Below are 20729 nucleotides of genomic sequence, written 5' to 3' on the forward strand. Positions count from 1 at the left end.
CACTTGAACCCAGGAGGTTGGGGCTGCAATGAGCTATGATCGCACCACTTCATTCCAGCCTGGATGATAGGTGAGATTCTGTCTTAAACAGAAAAGAATTTTAGACTTATTTTCAAAAGTAGTTCCTTCTGACTTCCAAATACACCCGCGGTTCACTGTAGCTGTTTTGGACCCTCCTGGGTTTGGCTTCCTGTGTAACTGACAGCACCTAGCAATCAGTACTTTAAGATGACAGAAATACCAAAGTACCTAAAATGTGCTAATACTTTAATACAGAGGTCACTCTGCATGTGTCTAATTTATCCATTCTGATTCTTTCATTTAGAACAGCAAGTCTTAGTGTCTTGTATTTCTCTTTCTAGAAGACTCACACCATAGTTCATGGCCCCGTGATCCAGAGGCCCTGCTGGGGCCTCTGAGTGGGGCAGGCTGAGAACTCAAGCCGTAACTAATCTCTCCCCTGAAGAAAACTAAACTGAGGGCTCAGATGATGTGAAGTTTTCTGTGGCTGCATTCATACAAATGGTGAAAATGTAGCATACCTCCCCTCAAAAGCCCGAAATTAAAGACATGCCCCCAATTTAATGTGATCAATTACAGAAATAGGTTTCAGACACTTCATGGTTTAAAGTCTCACAAAATAAAGCTTTCAAAGGATCCAGTTGTATATGATTTTTTAAAAAAATAAACATTCTTCTGCTTGGTAGCTGCACATTCTGTTGCAATTCTAGTAACTCGTTGAGCAGGTGTGGGATGCCCTAGGCTCATAGATGCTCATGAGCTGGTTCAACCAAGTAAGAAAAATCTCAGGTAAGGCCGGGCAGGGTGGCTCACACCTGTAATCCCCGCACTTTGGGAGGCCGAGGCGGGCGGATCATGAGGTCAGGAGATCGAGACTATCCTGGATAATACGGTGAAACCCCGTCTCTACTGAAAATACAAAAAATTAGCTGGGCGTGATGGCAGGCGCCCATAGTCCCAGATACTCAGGAGGCTGAGGCAGGAGAATGTCATGAACCTGGGAGGCAGAGCTTGCAGTGAGTTGAGATCACGCCACTGCACTCCAGCCTGGGTGACAGTAAGACTCTGTCTCTTAAAAAAAAAAAAAAAAAAAATCAGGTAAACAGTTTGATTAGCTAGTTCATGTCCCACGTTCATACTCACTGTAGAAACTGTTATGTGTGGTCACAGGCTTTCAACGACAAAAGAAGGACTCGAAGCTGTAAGGAAACATGATCCTGAAACCCTGTGCACACGTGCAGCTGCCCACAGTGGCCACAGACAGGTGAGGCTGCGAGGCGGCCACGGAGCCCACGCCCTCCTGAGCCGTGTTCTTGAACATCCCGTCGCAAGTGTGACTGACGGGGCTTCTAGTAACATGGGGTGAAAAAGACAAAACAATTCCATACCAACCAGTTCAACCAAAATGTACAGGAAAGACTAAGCCAATTTAACAGAAGATAAACAAGCGGTATATTCAAGATAGTTTTAATATTAATTTTTTTGTGAATTAGAAATATCACTCTTAAATGATGAAAATTACTAGTGAAGTAACTATTTTCCCCAATTGCAGAATTACATTATTTATACATATAATACAGAGTTGATTGCATTGGAAAATAACAGTATTAAACATCGACAGGTAAAAAGGGCATCTTCACACTGCACCTCAGAGGGCCGTGAGTCCTTTGTACCCATCTGCAAAGTAACTCCACCAGCATTCAACTATTTTTAAGTGCAAACAATTTTTTTAGATCTGTGATTGCAGCATCTGCCTTCCTGAATTACATTAAGTCAGAAAGTAACAATTTTCTGTATGAGTGCATTCAAGGTTGTCTTCTGACCACCTAAGGTATAGAAAAATCAGTGCAAAAACAGGAAAGCACTATTTATAACAGTTGAATTTCAGGGGATTTCTTGTCCAAGAAACATTCTATTTTACACTATGTATATATGTATATATTATATATATATGAGATTTAATTACATTGAATTTTAGAGTAAAAAGTAAGAAAACTCAATTTCTTATTTTTTACTGCAGCCCCAAAAGACCGATTTAAAATGGAAACAATTTCTTTGGGTGAGCAGTGGGAGCATGATGCTGCAGAGTGAGCCGGTCGCCGTCCACACGGCCCTCGTCGACGTCCACCACCTGAGGTCTGCCGGCTGGCACGGCTCAGGCGCAGCTGGGGCTCCTCCTCGTCACTCCCTCGAGTCCAAGTCCCGGGAGGCTGTGCGCGCAGCAGTGGGGTCGCTACACTACAGTTCCACCTGGAGAACTGGCCTGGCTTGGGGATGACAATGAGCCCTGCAAACAAAGCAGTCTACATTAATCCAGCAAAACACCGGACAGGCGACAGCCACCATGCTCGCCCTCTGCCAGCAGCTCCATGTGGTCAAAACTCGTGCTGTTGGTGTGGAAGCCAGTGTGGGAGCAAACCCTCCACTTCATCTATTTAACTCCTATCCATATCACTGCGTTCAATTCCTAGAGAATTGGAACCCTGCTGGGTGCAATATTGTGGTCTCAACACTGTCCAAGAGAAGGGCAGGCAGGGCTGGCCTTGCCCCTGGGGGAGACAGTGGCTTCTCGGCACCTGAGGACAGGTTCTTCGGAGTTTCACTGACCCGAAGGTACAGGTGCCTCGTGGGAGGTGTTCAGCGCCTTCAGCCAGGGTTGAGCCCAGGGCCCCACAGTTCTGGACCGCACACCCAGTCCCTTGGAGCCAGGGGTTGCCTTCAAGGATAGAGTTCAGGGACACCTTTGAAAGGGCATTCTCTGCTGGGGGGGTTCTTGCTTTGTTGGGTGGTGCGACCATGGCACCCTCTGGCTGCAGCTGTCCACATGTGTAGGCCCCACAGGTAGAGACAGGAGGGCCCAGGCCGAGGTGGGGGGAGCCCCAGAACAAAGGAGTCTTGCCGTGAGGCTGCGGCTGGGTGTGGAGAACGGATGTGGGGGCCAACCCACCAGGGCCAGCTGGAAGAATGGGCGGGGTGCTTCTGGCTCTTCAGGGCAACTCCTGCTGAGAGGCTCACTGGGGAGGGGGAATCTCACCCAGATTTAGCAAGACAGGCATGAGCTTAGGTAAACCTAAGTGGGTTTAACTTCCCACACAGCAAAGAGTACTTCCATTTCTTTGCATTTACTATTGGGCGGCAGTTAAATTACATCAAGGCATGGCGTTCGTTTATGAAGAAGAACATTAAGATGGCGACAGTGCAACCCCAAAGGTGCACATTTTCAGCTCTGGGAATGCAACTCAGCCTAAGCTGTTGTGGAAGAAGGCTTCGGCTGATGAGTACTGTTTACAAATGACAAGCCTTTAACTCAAGCAAACATTGCTACCTTCTCACACATTGGACTTGCGTGGACACAGATGAGGGTGACAATCTGAAACTGCCCTTCAGCCTCGCCCACACGCTGCTGCAGGAAGCCGGGAAGCAGGCTGTCCCACTGGTCATTTCATCCCGTTTCTTCCCTTCACCTGAAATCTGTTCACCTAGACAAGCTCAGGAGCAAACGGAACGTGGCAGCTGCCCTGCTCACAGGCTACAGGAGCGCTTTTCCTCTGGGACCCCTGAAAAGGGACAGAACCCTGTTTGTACTTGTGGAGGACCCCGCAAATGCCCCATACTTCTGGCTCAAACTCATCAAGGCTGTGGAGGTCAGCTGGGCAGCGGGTGGCTGACTGCACTTCTGCCACGGACAGTCTGGAGGAAGGAAGCCTCTAACACAGGACGCTCTGCCTTCATCACCGCGCACACCCTAAGAAAGTACTTTCCACAAGCTACGTGGTGTCCAGGAGGTGACAATCTCCTGAACCAAGAGGCACCTCCCTTCCCCCCAGCCACAGAAAAGTCATCTACTCCTGGCGAGGGAGAAACTGGTGGTGATCCAGCCTGGGGACAGACGGAGAGGGGCCACCTCATCTGGCAGCCACAGAGTCTCCCTCCCCTTTCACAGAGCGCCAGGTGGAGGCAAGTGCTCCAGGTATGAGGCAGCCCTACCCACAGGAAGGTGGTGTCCTGTGAACCAATCCTGTGTTAGGTTTAGCTTCCCAGGAGCACATTTCACGACTTAAAAACAAGTGACAGCCAGCCCTGTGGGAGGCTAAGGTGGGGGGTTCACTTAAGCCCAGGAATTTGAGACCAGCCTGGCTAACATGGTGTATTTTTTGTATTCTACTAAAATGGTGTAATCTACTAACATGGTGTAATTTTTGTATTCTACTAAAAATACAAAAATTAGCCGGGTGTGGTGGTGCACGCTTATCATCCCAGCTACTCAGGAGGCCGAGGCAGGAGATGGCTTGAGCCCAGGAGATGCAGGTTGCAATGAGCTACAATCCACTGCACTCCAGCCTGGAGCACAGAGCAAGACTCGTCTCAAAAAATGAAAATAAAAACAAGTGACATTAATTTTAATATTTTCTCTTTTTTGGGGGAGTCTCGCTCTGTCGCCCAGGCTAGAGTGCAATGGCACGATCTTGGCTCGCTGCAAGCCCCACCTCCTGGGTTCAAGCAATTCTCCTGCCTCAGCCTCCCAAGTAGCTGGGACTACAGGTGCCCGCTACCACGCCCGGCTAATTTTTTGTATTAGCAGGATGGTCTCGATCTCCTGACCTCGTGATCCGCCTGCCTCGGCCTCCCAAAGTGCTGGGATTACAGGCGTGAGCCACCGCGCCCGGCCAATTTTAATATTTTCTTTAACTCAGGATGTTTCATAACATATTCAGCAATACAAAACTTATTAATGACTTTTTTGGTAAGAAGCCTAAGAGGTGTGCTGTGTGGTTGACACGTTATGACACATTTCAGGTTGGACTGGCCCCGGTTTACATACTCAGTGGCTGTAGGTGGCTCGTGACGGCCATGAGGGACAGCACCCGTCCTTAGACGTCCTCTCACTGAGCGGGAGGCCACTTTCCATCACTCCCAAGGGCGGGTGGGTGCTGAGATGCAGAGGTGGTGCCGCCACCAGGCTGCCAGAGCCTGATGTCGAGGGACACGCTGCTTCCACCCGCTGGTCCCTACAAAGCCCTGCCCCTAGAAAGCGACCCAACCTGAGGGTTGCAGGTAGCTTCCTATTCTCCCATTAGCACAAAACAAATGTACACTACACTCATTCTCCAGTTTCTGCTGGCTAACGCCTTGATGCCAGCTGTGGTGGCAGCTGGGAGCCAACTAGAACCACCCTCATGCCCTCCACCGTCCCAGTCTCCACTGGGCCCACCTTCCGGAGACATCTTCAATCAACCGCCCTCCGCATGCCTTCTGTAGTCCATACTGGCAGAACAGGGAACTGGGGGTTCCCATTAGCAGGCCTTAGCCCTTTTCATTCAACCCTGGTTAACAATTGTTTTAGAACGGATCACCATGCGGACAATGTGCCCTGGTTAACAATTGTCTTAGAATGGATCGCCATGCGGACAATGTGCCCTGGTTAACAATTGTCTTAGAATGGATCGCCATGCGGACAATGTGCCCTGGTTAACAATTGTTTTAGAACGGATCGCCATGCGGAGAATGTGCCCTGGTTAACAATTGTTTTAGAACGGATCGCCATGCGGACAATGTGCCCTGGTTAACAATTGTTTTAGAACGGATCGCCATGCGGACAATGTGCCCTGGTTAACAATTGTCTTAGCATGGATCGCCATGCGGAGAATGTGCCCTGGTTAACAATTGTCTTAGCATGGATCGCCATGCGGAGAATGTGCCCTGGTTAACAATTGTTTTAGAATGGATCGCCATGCAGAGAATGTGCCCAGGATCAACACTCAGGGTCCCTACGCTGGAGCACTGGGGAAGCAGGTTGGCTACCGGTGAAAAACCCAAGAGGACCCCAGGGTGCTTGACCAGGGACTCCCTGGAGCCCGCCTGTCAGAGCAAAGGGGAGAACAGCGGTCTCTAAGAGGAGTTAACAGGAAGGCGAAGCAAAGACCCAGTGGGTCCGGCCTCCAGTTCTCCAGCAGTGAACCCAGCAAGCCCCAGGAGACGGGCCTGCAGGCACAAGCCCTGGAGTGCACTGGGCCTGCTGCGGCCCTGGGTTAGCATCAGTGCCAGACATGCCCAGAAGCAGGGGGTGCGACACAGTGAGCCTTCCGGGTGGCAGAGAAGGGGCCTTGGCACCCTGCAGGCAGGTGAGGACTTGTGCGAGTCAATGAACCCGTCATCTTGCACCCATCACTTGCTGGAGATGGACTCGCTTTGCCGTGATGAACACTGGAGGCAGCAGAGGAAGAAATGCCATTCAGAAGAAATTAAATGGAAAAAAGCCACCTTGTTTCTGTCGGTCTGTGATTTAGTCTAAAGATTATCAGGTGGCAGAAGAGGAAGGCGAGCAGCAGACACCTAGGCCCCCGTGGGAGGATCCAGGCTGCAGCTTCCCTCGAGAGCACAGTGGGAGGCTTGCTAAGTGTGGGGGATCCACTGCGCAAATGTTTATCCATGTCAAACTCCCAGTGACAGGGACCCTGCTGCCCCAATCTGCCTGCTCCTCAGGGAGGGAGCGTGGTTTTACCCTGTCCTTCTCTGCTTCCTTTTCATGGGAGAAAAGGGGCAAGGCCCGGCCTGGCCAATGGAGAACCTGGCAAGGGGAGCCCACGCACACTTCACCTGTCCTCAGCAGCGTGCAGGAGCCGCTGGTCTGTCTGTGCACTGGAAGCAGGACAGCTGGCAGCTCCAGGCTTTACCAGTTGCCATCAGGCAAAGGAGTTCCCCAGGGAGAATCTGCACGGCGTCCCATCAGCCCCCACGCTGTGAGAGGAACGGGGCAAGCCTTGGCTCTAATACTTAGTCAGCTGCTCGGCTCTCCACAGAGTCACTGTTTCATTCCTGTAGAGATTTCAGTTCAAAATTAAGTGATAGAAAATACTCCAGCTCTTGGTTTGGGTTTGATTCTAATTTATAATACGAAGTTAAGAGAATTATGCCTTGTCGCACCAGAATATATAGGAAAAATATTTTGGTTCAAAACAATTTACAATAAAGCAGCAGGGCCACGTTCCTGCCCCTGCAGGTGCTGCTCAGACTGCAGATTCTGACAGCAAGACAGGACTGTGAGGGCCACAGGCCACATCAGAGAAAGGACATGTCCTGAAGCTCTGTCAGGCCCAGGACAGTCTCCTGGCTCTGGGTTCCGGGAGAGCTTCCCCTTCCGACGCCCGCAACCCCTGGCCTGTGAATGTCAGAGAAGACAGAACCTCAAGGAGACAAATGTGGGATGTGGATGAGTGTGTGGGCTGGGCGCCAGCTCATCCCTCATCCACCTGGGACTGTTCAAAACCCTCTCTGGTCATTCAACTCCCAAGGTCACCCTTTCCAACCCAAACAAAAGTGATACGCAGACAGGCCCTGGGACCCGTTTTATTGCAGGCAGGCAGGCAGACTAGCACTTCTCTCCTGAGATTGTGGACAAAGTGCCACAAGACAGAATCTGCTTCTACACAGCCACAACATCCGGGAGCTTGGTGCCAGCTGGCCGGGGTGCTGTGGAGGGCACCTCCACTGGCGTCTCCCAGAGGGAGAAGGCCAGCCTTGGCCCTGCACGTAGCCTCTGAGGCTCCAATGCTGGCCTCTGTGGCAGGTGCTCCTGGGGAGAACATGAGTTAAATGTTATTTGCAAAGCAATACCTTTTTAGAGACGGTGCAGGAATGATGAGAACTATGACCAGGCTAGCCTACTCTCAGAACTAGGACTTCCAGCTCAGAACACACTCCTTAACTGCTCACCTGCAAGACTCCCACCATTCTCATTACACAGAGCACGACAGAAAGGAACCAAAGCAAACCTGGAGAAAGCAGCCATGGTTTATTCAGGGCGTGCAAAGCCAGTTTTTAGATCACACAAGCGGCACGTGAGCCACAGAGCCGGGGACCCTTGGCACAGCCCAGGGATGCCGGGACCCATCTCTGCCCCAGACTTGCCGCGCAGTCTGGCCTGGGACCTCAGTTGTAGCTGGGCAGTGGACCATGTACCTCTGCCAGCTTTAACCTGTCCACTGACAGGTCACAGTAAGGGGCCACACTTCCCCTAGATGCCACTCAACCTGGCCTCTAATGAGAAAAGCCGCCCAGAGAAAAGGATTGTGCTCTTCAGACATCTGGGGAAAGACCACGCAAATGAAGGGCACAACCATTTAAGGGCTCCGCTGTGATCTGAAGGTGGAAGAAAAGCATCAGAGAGAATGTGTGCAAGTTAGGGGGCCTTCATCGTGATCCCGTTCACTGACGGAGACCAGCACAGGCCCGGGCTGTCACTGGAGGCCCTCCTGCTCCTGGGACCCACTTGGCCCTGCAATCCTCTCTGCCGTGTGGGGCAGGAAAAAGGGACCCCACTTAGTCTCCCTAAAGCCTTTCTAGCTTGAGTAACTTCAAGGAGGATTTTGCTCATGCTGCCCCCCACCTAAAAGGGGAGGCTGGTTTTGGAGGCCACTGACCCTGGAAGGGGTGGTGGGGAACTGAGAGCCTCTAGGTGGTCTGTTCATCTCCAGAGACCCCTGAGCTCAGAATCCATTAATTCTGACAAGCAGCCACACATGGATAAATGGCTATTTTTTCTTTAAGACAGAGTCTTGCTCTGTTGCCCATGCTGGAGTGCAGTGGCACCATCTCAACTCACTGCAAGCTCTACCTCCTGGGTTCAAGTGATTCTCATGGTGCCTCAGCCTCCCAAGTAGCTGGAACTACAGGCGCACGCCACCAGGCCCCGCTAATTTTTGTATTTTTAGTACAGACGGGGTTTTGCCATGATGGCTGGGCTGGTCTCAAACTCCTGGGCTCAGGTGATCCACCCGCCTCGGCCTCCCAAAGTGCTGAGATTACAGGTGTGAGCCATCCCACCCAGCTGAGAACTGGCTATTTTTATTTTTTTGAAGGTACAAACTAGTTATTTTTAAAAGACCAAAATGTCATGGTTTTCTTAAAAAAAAAAAAAAAAAAAAAAAAACTTGCTGTCAACTTAATAGTCTTTAGGGTTTAAAATCTACTCGGTGCTAGCCGGGGCAACATGGCAAGACCCTACATCTACGGAAATAAAAATACAAAAATTAGCTGCGTTTAGTGGTGTGTGCTTATGGTCCCAGTTACTCAAGAGGCTGAGATGGGAGGATCACTGAGCCCAGGAGGTCAAGGCTTCAGTGAGCCATGTTCATGCTACCGCACTCCAGCCTCGGCAAGAGAGTGAGACCCTGTCTCAAAAAACACCAACGAAAACACCCTGTTCAGTGCTGAGAACAGGGCCCTGGAGCACTCTTGCGGCGGGCGGCGGGCGGCGGGCAGCAGGCCCCAGGAGGCCGCTTTTCAGAGCTGTAGGTCTGAATGTTGCCTCTGCTTTGGCAGCCCAGACTCAAGACAAAAAGTGCAGACAGTTCAGCACTGGAGGCTCTGCCGAGCCAGCACTCCAGAGACAGCACCATAGGAAGCTTCTGGGAGTTCCCGCCCGATGAACATGCTAGAGGCAGAGCACAGGACTCAGCCGGCTGCCAACATGGAGAGGCAGCTGAGCGGGACCTGGATGTCTCATGACACAGCAGGGAAGTGACAATTAAATGGGAGCATAAGGGCCTGGTGGAGGGTTGTGTCTCAGGCCAGCTCGCCCTCACTTATCACAGCTCAGGCAGGGGGGATAGGCCTGCGGGTGCCAGGGCGCAGCTCAGATCAGCCACATCGTCTGTCAAGAGTGAGGGACAGTATTTCATAGTAAGACAATGTAAATCATGAGTTCTTCTCATCCCAAATGGAACATCCCCCACTGCCCTGTGTAGGAAGCTAACTGCACCGACGACGGGCCTGGTGTCCACAGCAGGACAACCTCACGCCAGCACAAAGCCTTAAGCAAACACTATTCAAGGTGAGGAGGAGGAAAACACTGAACTTCTAGCCAGGAAAAGAGCTCCTACAGAAAGCAGCCTACCTGGGGCGAGGGGAGGGAGAGCATTAGGACAAATACCTCATGCACGGGGGCCTTAAAACCTAGATGACATGGCCAGGCGCGGTGGCTCAAGCCTGTAATCCCAGCACTTTGGGAGGCCGAGACGGGCGGATCATGACGTCAGGAGATCGAGACCATCCTGGCTAACACAGTGAAACCCCGTCTCTACTAAAAAATACAAAAAACTAGCCGGGCGAGGTGGCGGGCACCTGTAGTCCCAGCTACTTGGGAGGCTGAGGCAGGAGAATGGCACAAACCCGGGAGGTGGAGCTTGCAGTGAGCTGAGATCCGGCCACTGCACTCCAGCCCGGGCGACAGCGCGAGACTCCCTCTCAAAAAAAAAAAAAAAAAAAAAAAAAAACCTAGATGACAGGTTGATGGGTGCAGCAACCACCATGGCACATGTATACCTAGGTAGCAAACCTGCACGGTCAGCACATGTACCCCAGAACTTACAGCAAAATAAAAAAAAAGCAGCTTACCAGCCGCTACCTTCTCCACTCTCCCAGCTGCCAGCCGGGTGGCTGGACAGAAGGTCGGATGTCCAGCATCCGGGATAGTGAGTCCATGTAACCAAAGCCAGCTCGTGGCCCAGGAAGACTTCAGAATGTCAGCATTCTCACTAAACAGAAGCCTCTACACAGCTCAGCCGAAACGCCAATCGACAGTCCTCCTCCCGGACTGGAGCTGGCATAGAGGAGGACCACATAAAACGGGATCTGGGACGCAGAACATTTCATCGAGTATGCTGCCAACTATGAGAAACACAGTCAGCTTAAGTCAGAGGGAGCAATTCCGGTGGCTGGCTGTTCTATAAACATTCACAAGGCCCTTACTTTTACAACATTTAAAAACTTTTCTTGTTTTGGTTCACTGGGATTTTTAAAGCTTAGATGTGAAAATGACTAGTGAAAATTATCTACATTTACAGTTCACTCACACACGTTTATTTAATGTCAATATACAGAGGACAGTCCCACAGTACTTCAGAATATCAAGTATGTAGGAAATGTAGTAAGTCTCATTAGCTGTGACAGTGACAAGGGAACAGCTAAAAAACAAAGCCGTGAAACAGAAACATGATTTCCTTAAAATTATAAAATAACAATACTGATATTAAAGCTTCATTAATTATTGCAACAGTTAAGAATTTAATTTACCAATACTTCATGTTAGGAAGGCTCTTTATGAAATTTATTCAAGTTGTCAAGAAATTAGATGAAAATATAAAAAAGGAAATACATGTGAATTTGACTTTTGATTTTCACTCAAAATACCCATACAATTTTATACAGTGTCGCCTAACATAACAATCTTTAATAAACTCAAGTATACAGAAATGATAAAAATGCAGGAAATTCTTCTTTTACACTTTCAAATGAAGGGATAGTAATTTATGACACAAAGTTCGGGTAACAGATGCAGAAACAAATAAAAAAAATCAACATCAGAGAGACAGTTTCCCTCTTCCGGAGGGCACGTTCTTACAGTTTGTAACTAGGCTCTGAGTTTCAAAGGTAACAGCTGAATAGAGTGCTTTTAAATATAAAGCCACAGACTTCACTTCTGCCAGACTCATGTCTCCTCCCTCTGGGACATCACTTGGGGTCACTGTGGTGTGCACCTTGTTAACTTAAAGCAACACATGACAGTCCCAGTCGGCCCGTGGCGACGGGCGTGCTCCAGACAAGGGGGCCCTGCAGGTTGCCGCCAGGGCGGCAGACTATCAACCTTCACCTTTGTCACCCAGACCAGACCGGAAGCGGCGTCTCCAGGTCACCCGACCCCTACCCACGCACGTGGACGTTCTTCACTGCTAAAGAGCGAACCCTCAGCCGGGGGCACACCGACCCTCATGGTGCAACCCCACAGTCAGAGGCTAATCCCTCCCCCATCCACCGGCGCCGGAGGCAGGGCAGGGCCGCTGGATCCCCCGCCATGCCCTCACCCACAGAGCTGGACGCCAGACGCTGTGTTCCATGAATCCTTCCCCAGAAAATCCACAGGTGAACTGCTTCTAGTTCTTCCTTGGGCAGTCACACATGCATGAGGTGGCGCTTGGGTTTCCGTGGATCCCTTCTCCAGCCGCCCGCACCCCCTAGGCTTTCTCCTCCTCACACTTTGAGCTCGCTCAACAAAGAAAGGAAATGTCTCCCTCCCCGGCAAGAGGTGATGAGGACCTTGTACTCAGGCAACTTCAGCACTAATTTCATACTTCACAATTTCTTTAATATTTAAAATGAACCCCAGGAAGTGGAGGAAATGGGGGAAACGGCTGCCTGGCCACGTGCCAGGTGGGCCCTGGGGGTGAAGTCAGCCAGTGGAGAGCCAAAACTCCCGTCCTGTCACTGCAATTCTTCCTCAGAATTCCTGAATGCCTGTGAGACAAGAATCATTGTGATAGCTCCTTTCTGATTCTCCACGCCTCCATTTCTAAGGCATTTGCCCTCAGTCCCCAGTTAAGGGTTCACAGAAGAACACTTCCAAATTGCTAGAAGGTTCAATCAGCACAAAAGAGAAATGAGATCCTTTACCATGATTTAAGCAAATTTCGACCCCAAGGTTACTGGTTATTTGTAAAGTGTCTACTCCTGCACATGAATTTGCCTTTAAAAGAAGGCAAGCTTTTCCAAAGGCTCCCTTCTCCAGGCCTCTGGGGGAATTTTATTTCCCCTTCTGAAGAAGAAAAACGCCTCAGAGAAAGGCTCCAGAGCTGCCGGTGGTGTTTGGAAGCCTGCCCCATCACAGTAACGGCACAAACCTGGCTTCTTGAATTCCGGTGAAAAAGGCCAACCCAAGTAGGGTAAGTAGAGGCTCCCCTGGCCCTGGCCTGGCACCTTCAGAAGGCGTCTGACACCGCCCAGGGCCCAGCTCACCCCTGTGCCGGGTGGGAGCGGGATTCTCCGGCCACGCAGCATGCACCTGACTTTCATCTGAGCTTTTCATCTCTGTGGTTTGGTACACGCTGGAACAGTGATGCCGACTGAGTAGTTAACAGCCTCTTCTTGCCAAATGCTGTGTTTTATTCCAGAGATTAGGTTAGAAAAGATATTCTTGCTCATAATAATGTTTAGGCTGAAAAACTGAAAAATTTCAATGAGGAAGCTCAAAGTTTGGTGAGAAAAATACAAATATTTTCCCCAAATTTCTCTTAGGGTTAGCAGCACGCGTTGTACCTTCCACACCTGGCATCAGGAACCACCGCTGCCGCCCCTCCCCGGCCCTCCCCAGGTCTGCGGGAGCCATTACTCAGCAGCACAGCCGAGGAGGAGGGCGCCTCCCTGCCCTCTCTCCAGGGCCCTCTTCTCAAGCTGTCGGGCACCTTTAGTTCTGGTCTTGGAGAACACCTTGCATCCTGTCCTCCTGCCTGCAGAAGTGCTCTGCCGGCTGTCAAAGAAAGGGCAGCAGTCAGAGGGGCAGAGTGGACGCAGAGTGGTGTCACCCTGCAGGGCCTGGGCCAGCCTGGGCTGAGCCAGGGGTCGGGCCATGCAGTCAAAGGCAGCCCCTCCCTAGGCTGGCACAGTGCTCTCCACTGGGCTCTGAACCCAGCAAGAGGGGCCTTGGGGAGGGCACGGAGACACAATAAAGGGGCCCCAGACAAGGTACCAGACAGACATTAAGGACAGTGCACTCCTTGGCAAAAACTGGAAGAAAAAGATTGTGATCAAGCCCCCAATCCCAAACTGACAATATCATAGTGTTTAAAACCGGAGGTGGGAGAGGAAGACGCACACAGGCCTCCATACTAGGTAGCACATTTCACAGCTGTTTTCAAAGGAAACACAACCTCGTCCTCTTGCCTCTCCCACCCCTGGTTCCTATCAGCAAATGACTCCTAAGTCACCTGTCAGTCAGTGTACCCCTGTAATTCCTCTTTCATCCCAGCCACTGCGACTGAGAATGACAGAGAGCGGGGAGAAATCAGAGAGTACCCAGTCGGTCACGCTGGTTACTCGGGCCACACCCCCACGGCTTCCCTGTCCGTGGGACACACCTTCAGAACCGCAAGGTCGCCATAATGTCACCATAAATGCTACTTACCTGGGATCAGCCCCTCTCTATTTAGGCCAAATACTAAGTCCTGAATTTTGAAACTGCATACTCAATGCCTCAGAAGCATTTGAAACTGAATGTTTACAACTATGTAGGTGCATAAAATTGCACATGGAGGGTTCATTACTAATCTCTCCACATGACCCAATTTGGCCTCCAAAGCGGAAGCTGTCCACAAGGATGGCTGTCATGGCTCCCTTAGATCAGGTCACCTTTAGGAACAAAGGCCTGTATTCCACAGGTAGAGAGGATGCGAACATTCCTAGAAGTAGTGCTCAGGGATGTGAAAGGCACAGACAGGCGAGATGCACCTGAAGGCTGCTGTGGTTCCCAGGTGGCAGCATGCTGCCGTGCCATCACACTGAAGAGAAACCACTGCGTTAAGGCCCACGATGGGCACAGGGTGGGTGGCTCCACCGTGACATGTTTGCTGATGGGAAGCAGGCCTGGGGACCTGGGCCGGCTTTCCTGGGAGGGCTGCGTTAAGAGCACAGGGAGCGGCTGCTCCAGCTACCAGGGTCTTTACACTGCGGAGAAAGACAAGCCACCAGGTCTTCGCTTTGCGGAGCTGCATTCACTAGGCAAACCGGTGTAAGCGATCGTTCTCTCTAGATTTCATTACACAGGTGTGCACACCAGAAAAACCTCAATGTACAAAATGAGTTAACAAGGAAGATAACCACCATCTTGACATGGAACATAGAGTTCAAGGGGCCATCTCACCCACTGTGAAAACTGGAATTGGAAAAGCAGCTCCCTGTGCAGCAGCAGGGAGTAAGGGTGAGACTGCGGCCTGCAGGGGAGCAGCAGAGCCTCCCACTGCCGAGGAAGCCACAGGCCACCAGGCCTTGGGCTGCGGCGCCGGGGTGGGAGCCACTGAGGACGAAGCCTAAGCACATGGCCAGCGTCGGCATCCCAAGAGTCATCCCGGAGCCACAGCTGCCATCCAAGAACAAGGAAAGGGGAAAGCTGCACTTGTGCTTCCTCTGGGGGGTACTAAGTCCAAACAAGGCCCACATAAGGGAGAAGTCAGAAGCCCTGGGGGGTCTCACAGAGCGGAGGAGTCACGTGCCTTTCTGACCCAATCCCCTCCCCCACCGCACCTCCCCCCAGCAAAAAACCAAAAAACTCCTTTTCCCTTGCTGGGAAAACACACAAGCAAAGTGCGTCTGACATGAAAGGTCTTCGCTTATGCGGCAAGAGGCACTTCTGCAACGCTGTTGGCGTCCTCAGCCCGCAGCTCCTACGAACTGTCCGGGCTCTGAGTGAGGTGGGTATTTTATGCACAGAATCTCAATCAAAGTGCTACAAACTGCTTCTTTGAAAAAAGATGTTTATTAAACAACTTTAATTGTCATAAAATGACTAAAATGGGTTTTAAAAATTAAGGCTCTTCTCTTTCTGTGGATTGCCAGAACAATGTAAAAATAATATCAATCAACCCTGCGAAACTTTTTGTTCCTAAAGTTAAATTTCATAGATTCCTAAACATTTTATGATTAAGATAAAAAATTGGACTATAAATGACAATTCATGGCCATCTGTGCTGAACACACACTGATCAGGTGTACAATATTCTAATTGAGTAGTTAAGCAAAAATATTCCAGTTAAAGCATAAATTTTAATTTCAGCATTTTAAAGTCATTGTTTCCCCACACGGTCATGATTTTCCTAAAATTGAAATAGTCTAATACAGGAGCGCTAACCTTGGGACTCTATATACTCCCAGGAGGATGACTGACTTGGCTGGCAATTAGTTTGATTATATTTTTTTAAATGCTCTAAGGTAAATTATCAAATGATTCAGAATTACATGGCATGCAGTATCCAAAATTATGGCTCTGATGCATTTAGATTTACATTAAGAATAAGAAGTGTCATTCACATTCATTGTACACCCCACCCCTCCCACGGGAAAAAAAAAAAGTCACTACCTATTCAAGTTCTAGATCTGGTGCAGCATTAAGGATTAAAACTTACCACTTTACCAGGCCTTCCCCATGTGCAAATAAATCCCTCCTGACAAGCAGTGACTATACAGTCTTCAAGAAATATTAGTACAGTCAGTCTTTCATGTGCTATCTTTTTACATATCAGCGGCTCTAACAAGGGAACGTCTTCCATTCGAGGACACAGGGGCGTTCCCAAAGTTTTAGCAGGGTCCGTTTTGGTTTTGGTAACTAGATTCAGTTTGTCACTGCTCTTGCTAGAAATGTGTCCCATGCTATGATTTCGCTTGTGATCTTTCTCGTGGTGCCTCTCCTTCCGGTCATGTAGTGAAAGTGTTGCAAATTTGCTGACCCCAGAAGCAATGGCCCCGTCCATGACACTGCTTTTGCTGCCAGCATTTGAGACTGCTGAATGTGGAAGGCTGTTGGACCGTGGCAGAGGGGGTGGCACAGAGTTCCCGGGCGTTGTAACACTGTTCCCATTGCTTCCAGCAGGAGGACTCGTGGCATTCATGACATTTGTGTGTGTCCTTGCTCTTGAGAGGGGTTGGTGAGGGAAAAGGATATCTTCTGTAAGGTCCCATAAACAGAGCTGTGTGTCCTGGCCCACGGAACCAAACCGATACGTGACACTTACGGGGCGGCTGTCTGTAGAGTTCCGTTTGGAGAGCCGGGACTGTGTACTATTTGCTCGATCTCTGCCAAAATGAAGAAGGTCTTGGAAGTCCTCGTCGCTGCCACTAAACTCCATAGGGTCACCTTCTTCTACACTAGTGGTATAAGGGTCAAATGCTACGACACTGACCCAGGACTTGTGCCCGTGGCCTCTGGCTATTACTCGGCAGTCTACAAAGGACCAGACTGTCACCAAGTCGTCCTCGCCCCCTGTCACGATGTACTTGCCATCCGGGCTCCAGCACACACACAGCAAGCCCCCAAAGTAGCTTTTCATCGTACCGTGCAGCTCCACTGAGTCAAAGTTGAACACCCGCAGAAACCCATCCTGGCTCACGCACGCTAAGAACTTGCCATCTGGGGAGAAAGCAAACTCGTTGAGGGCCCCCTCGCCCACCGTCCACTTAAGGAGAGGGTTCCTCGTGGATTTGCTCTTGCAAGTGTGCACGGCAAAGCTCTCTCCCTGCTTCAGAAGCTGGTAGTGGGGGGCTGTGGTGCCACAAGTGTGCTCCACATTATATAAGTACATGTTCCCACTCGAGTGGGCTACTAGGAAAAGGCTTTCCGAACCGGGAACCCATTTGACACAGGTAACTCGTGACTTGTCTATTAGTCTCTGTGAAGACAAAGGAGAATAAGTTAGCACAACGGAGAAGTCTCAAAGGTCTACTTTTCCAGCAAGAAAACTTGTGTGCTTCCCGGTAGGAAGGGGCAAGTCCATCCAGGCCCTCCACATTTTATCCTGCAGTCAGCCAAGCCAGCAAGGAGCATTTTGGCCTTTTTGGAGTAATTTAGAATTACTTTCTAAAACCGGTGTGAGGCTGAGGGAGTCAGGCAGCCAACAAATATTTGCAGAGGGGCCACAAAGTGCCAGACGCTATGCCAGGCCCAGGATTCACTGCGGAGGGAACAGCCCTGCTGGGATCTTTCTTCCTTAACAGTAGGAGTGTCTGAATCTGGGGGTCACTGCATCTACATGTGGCACCCCCTCTATGATGACCCGCGGGTGAAGTCTCTGAGTCCTCACAGCCAGGAGAGCTCTGTGTCACCCTAATGGGTTTCTCTGCATTTACTGTCACTGTCAGTCATGGGCTGGCTCCATCTGCCCCTCTGCTCTGGCGGCTCAAAGGTGGGGAGTGAAATCCGCAGCCCACGGCTGGCAGCACACACAACTCCAAAACAGAGCCTGGGCCCACCGAGGCCGCCTCACTCCCACGCACCGCCCCATGTGCCTCTCCATAAGCACCTCCTCGAAACCCTCTCTGCTGGCATTGAGAGAGATACACTGACGATTCATTCGGGAGTGTGTGTCTCATCACCATCACTCTGCTCCATGCTAACTTTGGACCCCTGACCGACGTGTTTCTTTAACAGGCACATGTCAGTAGTCTTGCCTTTAAAACCCAAATAACAAAGGGCAAAAATACCCAACCCACCCCACCAAAGGCACAAGTCTCTTTCCCTGCTTGCCAATCAATCCTGCGATGGGGATTGCCAGTGCAACGGCTTCCACAGGGGCGGTCCCTTTCTAGACCATCTGAGCGCAAAATCACATCACCAGAACGCATCCGGAAGTTCCAAGACTCCCAAGTTCTACCTAGAAACTCCTACTGCCAAATGCTCTCTACTGTACCATCTCCCCAGTCACAGTGTCCCTTTAGAAGCCCAGCAGCCCCAGGTAAGTTGAACACCACCACTTCACCTAACAGGTGGGGAGCTCCTGGCTCAAGTCCCAGAGGGGTACTGGGCACACGGGGGCAGAATCTGCCAAGAAGCATGCCAATTTCTGCCTGGGTGGCTTTGAGGCCATGTGCCCGCCATGTGTGCTACATCTTTACAGAGAATTACAGAAATAAGACGATCCGATTTTTAAAAGAACGACTGGAAAAGAAATTAATGAGCCATGCAAGCTCACTGCATGAACATTAGACCCTAGAAGGCAGGTTGCTAACAAATGACCCCAGGCAGGAAGAATGGAGGCTTGAACGCCACACAGCATATGGCCTCAGGGCTGGGGACCATGTGTTGGGCAAAGGCTACTCAGCAGCAGGTGTCCCTGCTTACTGCTGTAAAATGGCATGGCAGGCCCTCTTAAATTAATAGGCACGTTGCAAGCCAGCCTTGGGGACACAGCCGATATTTTCATCCCCTGCCTCTACCCTCCTGTCTGGTGACCTACCTATAAACAGCACCTGACCTGCACTAATGCCAACAACCTAAAAACCTAGCGCTGCTCTGGCAGGGTTTCCATTAGACCTTTGTGCAACTTGTTCAGCAAGGGGTTAGAGAGAGAATTTACATGGCCAGAGCAGGGCTTTTTTTTGGTGGTAGAGGGAGGTGCAAGGATGATGGTGATGGTGAACGGTGGGTTAAGAGGCCTCCACTCCCCCATCACAGCTCTGCCAGACCTTGCTGTGCCCACCGGGCCCAGGCTACCCCAGCACTCTTGATTCCACAAACACTACTGTACCTGATCACCCAGGGCCTAAGGGTGTCCACAGCTCACTCCATCGCTGGCCTTGTCAGGTAGGCCTACACCAGCTAACTCAGGCCTGGGGAGCCAGACTGCTGTCCTGATTGTGGTACAGTGGCTCCCAATTCCTGCACCTTACATTTCACCAGAACCAAATCAAATCCCAGTTTTTCTAGGATCACTTCATTGTTACTCAATTCACCATGCATGGAGAAATTTAAGGACATAAAAACTTCTAGCAGCATGGTTAGGAGTAAATTTTATTTTGGGCCTTAAAAAACGCAACAAAAAACTGCATGAGAACTCAAAAATGAATATCATCAAGTAAAAACAGTATTGCTTTGCAATGGTGAGGTATGAACAGTTATAGCACCATTAAAAATAAACGTTACTGGCCGGGCGCAGTGGCTCAAGCCTGTAATCCCAGCACTTTGGGAGGCCGAGACGGGCGGATCACGAGGTCAGGAGATCGAGACCATCCTGGCTAACACGGTGAAACCCCGTCTCTACTAAAAAAATACAAAAAACTAGCCGGGCGAGGTGGCGGGCGCCTGTAGTCCCAGCTACTCGGGAGGCTGAGGCAGGAGAATGGCGGGAACCCGGGAGGCGGAGCTTGCAGTGAGCTGAGATCGCGCCACTGCACTCCAGCCTGGGAGACAGAGCGAGACTCCGTCTCAAAAAATAAAAATAAATAAAAAAAATAAACGTTACTGCAATGACAAAACACATTAAAAACCTTCACTCCTGTATTAAAAAGTTGCACTGTGGCTGGGCATGGTGGCTCATGCCTGTAATCCCAGCACTTTGGGAGGCTGAGGAGGGTGGATCACTTTAGGTCTGGAGTTCGAGACCAGCCTGGCCAACATGGTGAAACCCTGTCTCTACTAAAAATACAAAAATTAGCTGGGCGTGGTAGCGCACAACTGTAATCTCAGTTGCTCTGGAGGCTGAGGCAAGAGAATCACTTGAACCCGGGAGGCAGTGGTTGCATGCAGTGAGCCAAGATCGTGTCATTGCATTCCAGCCTGGGCAACAAAGTCAGACTCCGTCTCAAAAAAAAAAAAAAAAAAAAAGGTGCACTGAGACTACCGTAAGTAGACACGTGGATGTAACTTACAGATAATATCCTGTGCCAATTTACTTCAGTCCTCCTCTGTGAGCCTAATTAAACATTACTGTTACACACTGGCAATGGTGGACTGAGCACACCAGTTTAAGCAACCGCAGACCAAAAAAAGGACCTTGGATCCACCTACTCTGTGGTAAGGGCTTCTCACTTGCCTTACCCACTGGTTTTCTCTGTCAATCATGTACTTGACAGCAGGGAAAATGTGTGCTGCTCTGGGGCGCCGTGTCTCAGCAGTATCGGGGGAGTGGCAGGCAGACATCAATGTCTGTGGGCAGCAACAGCAGCGGTGCTGGCCTTCACTTCCCATCGGTGTCTACTGTGGGTGCCAGCCACTGGCAGAGGCTTACACCCATGCTCTCTAAGCCTCAACATGACTTTGCAAGATATGTTTTTTGTGTGAATAGGTAATACATTAATAATTCACATGAAAGTATACAGTAGAAAGCCTCACTCACATTCTTCTCCTCCATTGCAGCCCCTCTGTCCTGAGTCACTGTACTAGCTTCTCATCTCTC

General features: G+C 50.3%; 2 protein-coding genes across 28 annotated transcripts in view; one reads left to right on the plus strand and one right to left on the minus strand.

Annotated features, from left to right (window-relative positions):
- Positions 1-4207, plus strand: part of LOC105467388 (MOK protein kinase) — an 86748-nt gene extending 82541 nt beyond the window's left edge. The window contains exons 10-11 of the mRNA XM_071099563.1: positions 1192-1285; positions 2042-4207. Coding sequence (XP_070955664.1) covers positions 1192-1285; positions 2042-2299 — 352 coding nt within the window. The 3' untranslated portion in view covers positions 2300-4207. The remainder of the gene's footprint in view (positions 1-1191; positions 1286-2041) is intronic.
- Positions 2170-20729, minus strand: part of LOC105467387 (WD repeat domain 20) — an 88408-nt gene continuing 69848 nt past the window's right edge. For 12 of the 27 annotated variants that reach the window (XM_024788381.2, XM_024788389.2, XM_011716953.2 and 9 more), the window contains 2 exons: positions 15969-17228; positions 10866-13321 (listed from right to left, as the gene is read on the minus strand). In XM_024788381.2, coding sequence (XP_024644149.1) covers positions 13259-13321; positions 15969-17141 — 1236 coding nt within the window. In that variant the 5' untranslated portion in view covers positions 17142-17228 and the 3' untranslated portion in view covers positions 10866-13258. Of the gene's footprint in view, positions 2309-4332; positions 6838-10865; positions 13322-15303; positions 17229-20729 lie in introns of those variants that run through there. The other 15 variants (XM_024788386.2, XM_011716954.2, XM_011716963.2 and 12 more) reach the window with 8 other exon arrangements.

Source organism: Macaca nemestrina, chromosome 7 (genome assembly GCF_043159975.1).
Source record: "Macaca nemestrina isolate mMacNem1 chromosome 7, mMacNem.hap1, whole genome shotgun sequence".
Classification (NCBI taxonomy): Eukaryota; Metazoa; Chordata; class Mammalia; order Primates; family Cercopithecidae; genus Macaca; species Macaca nemestrina.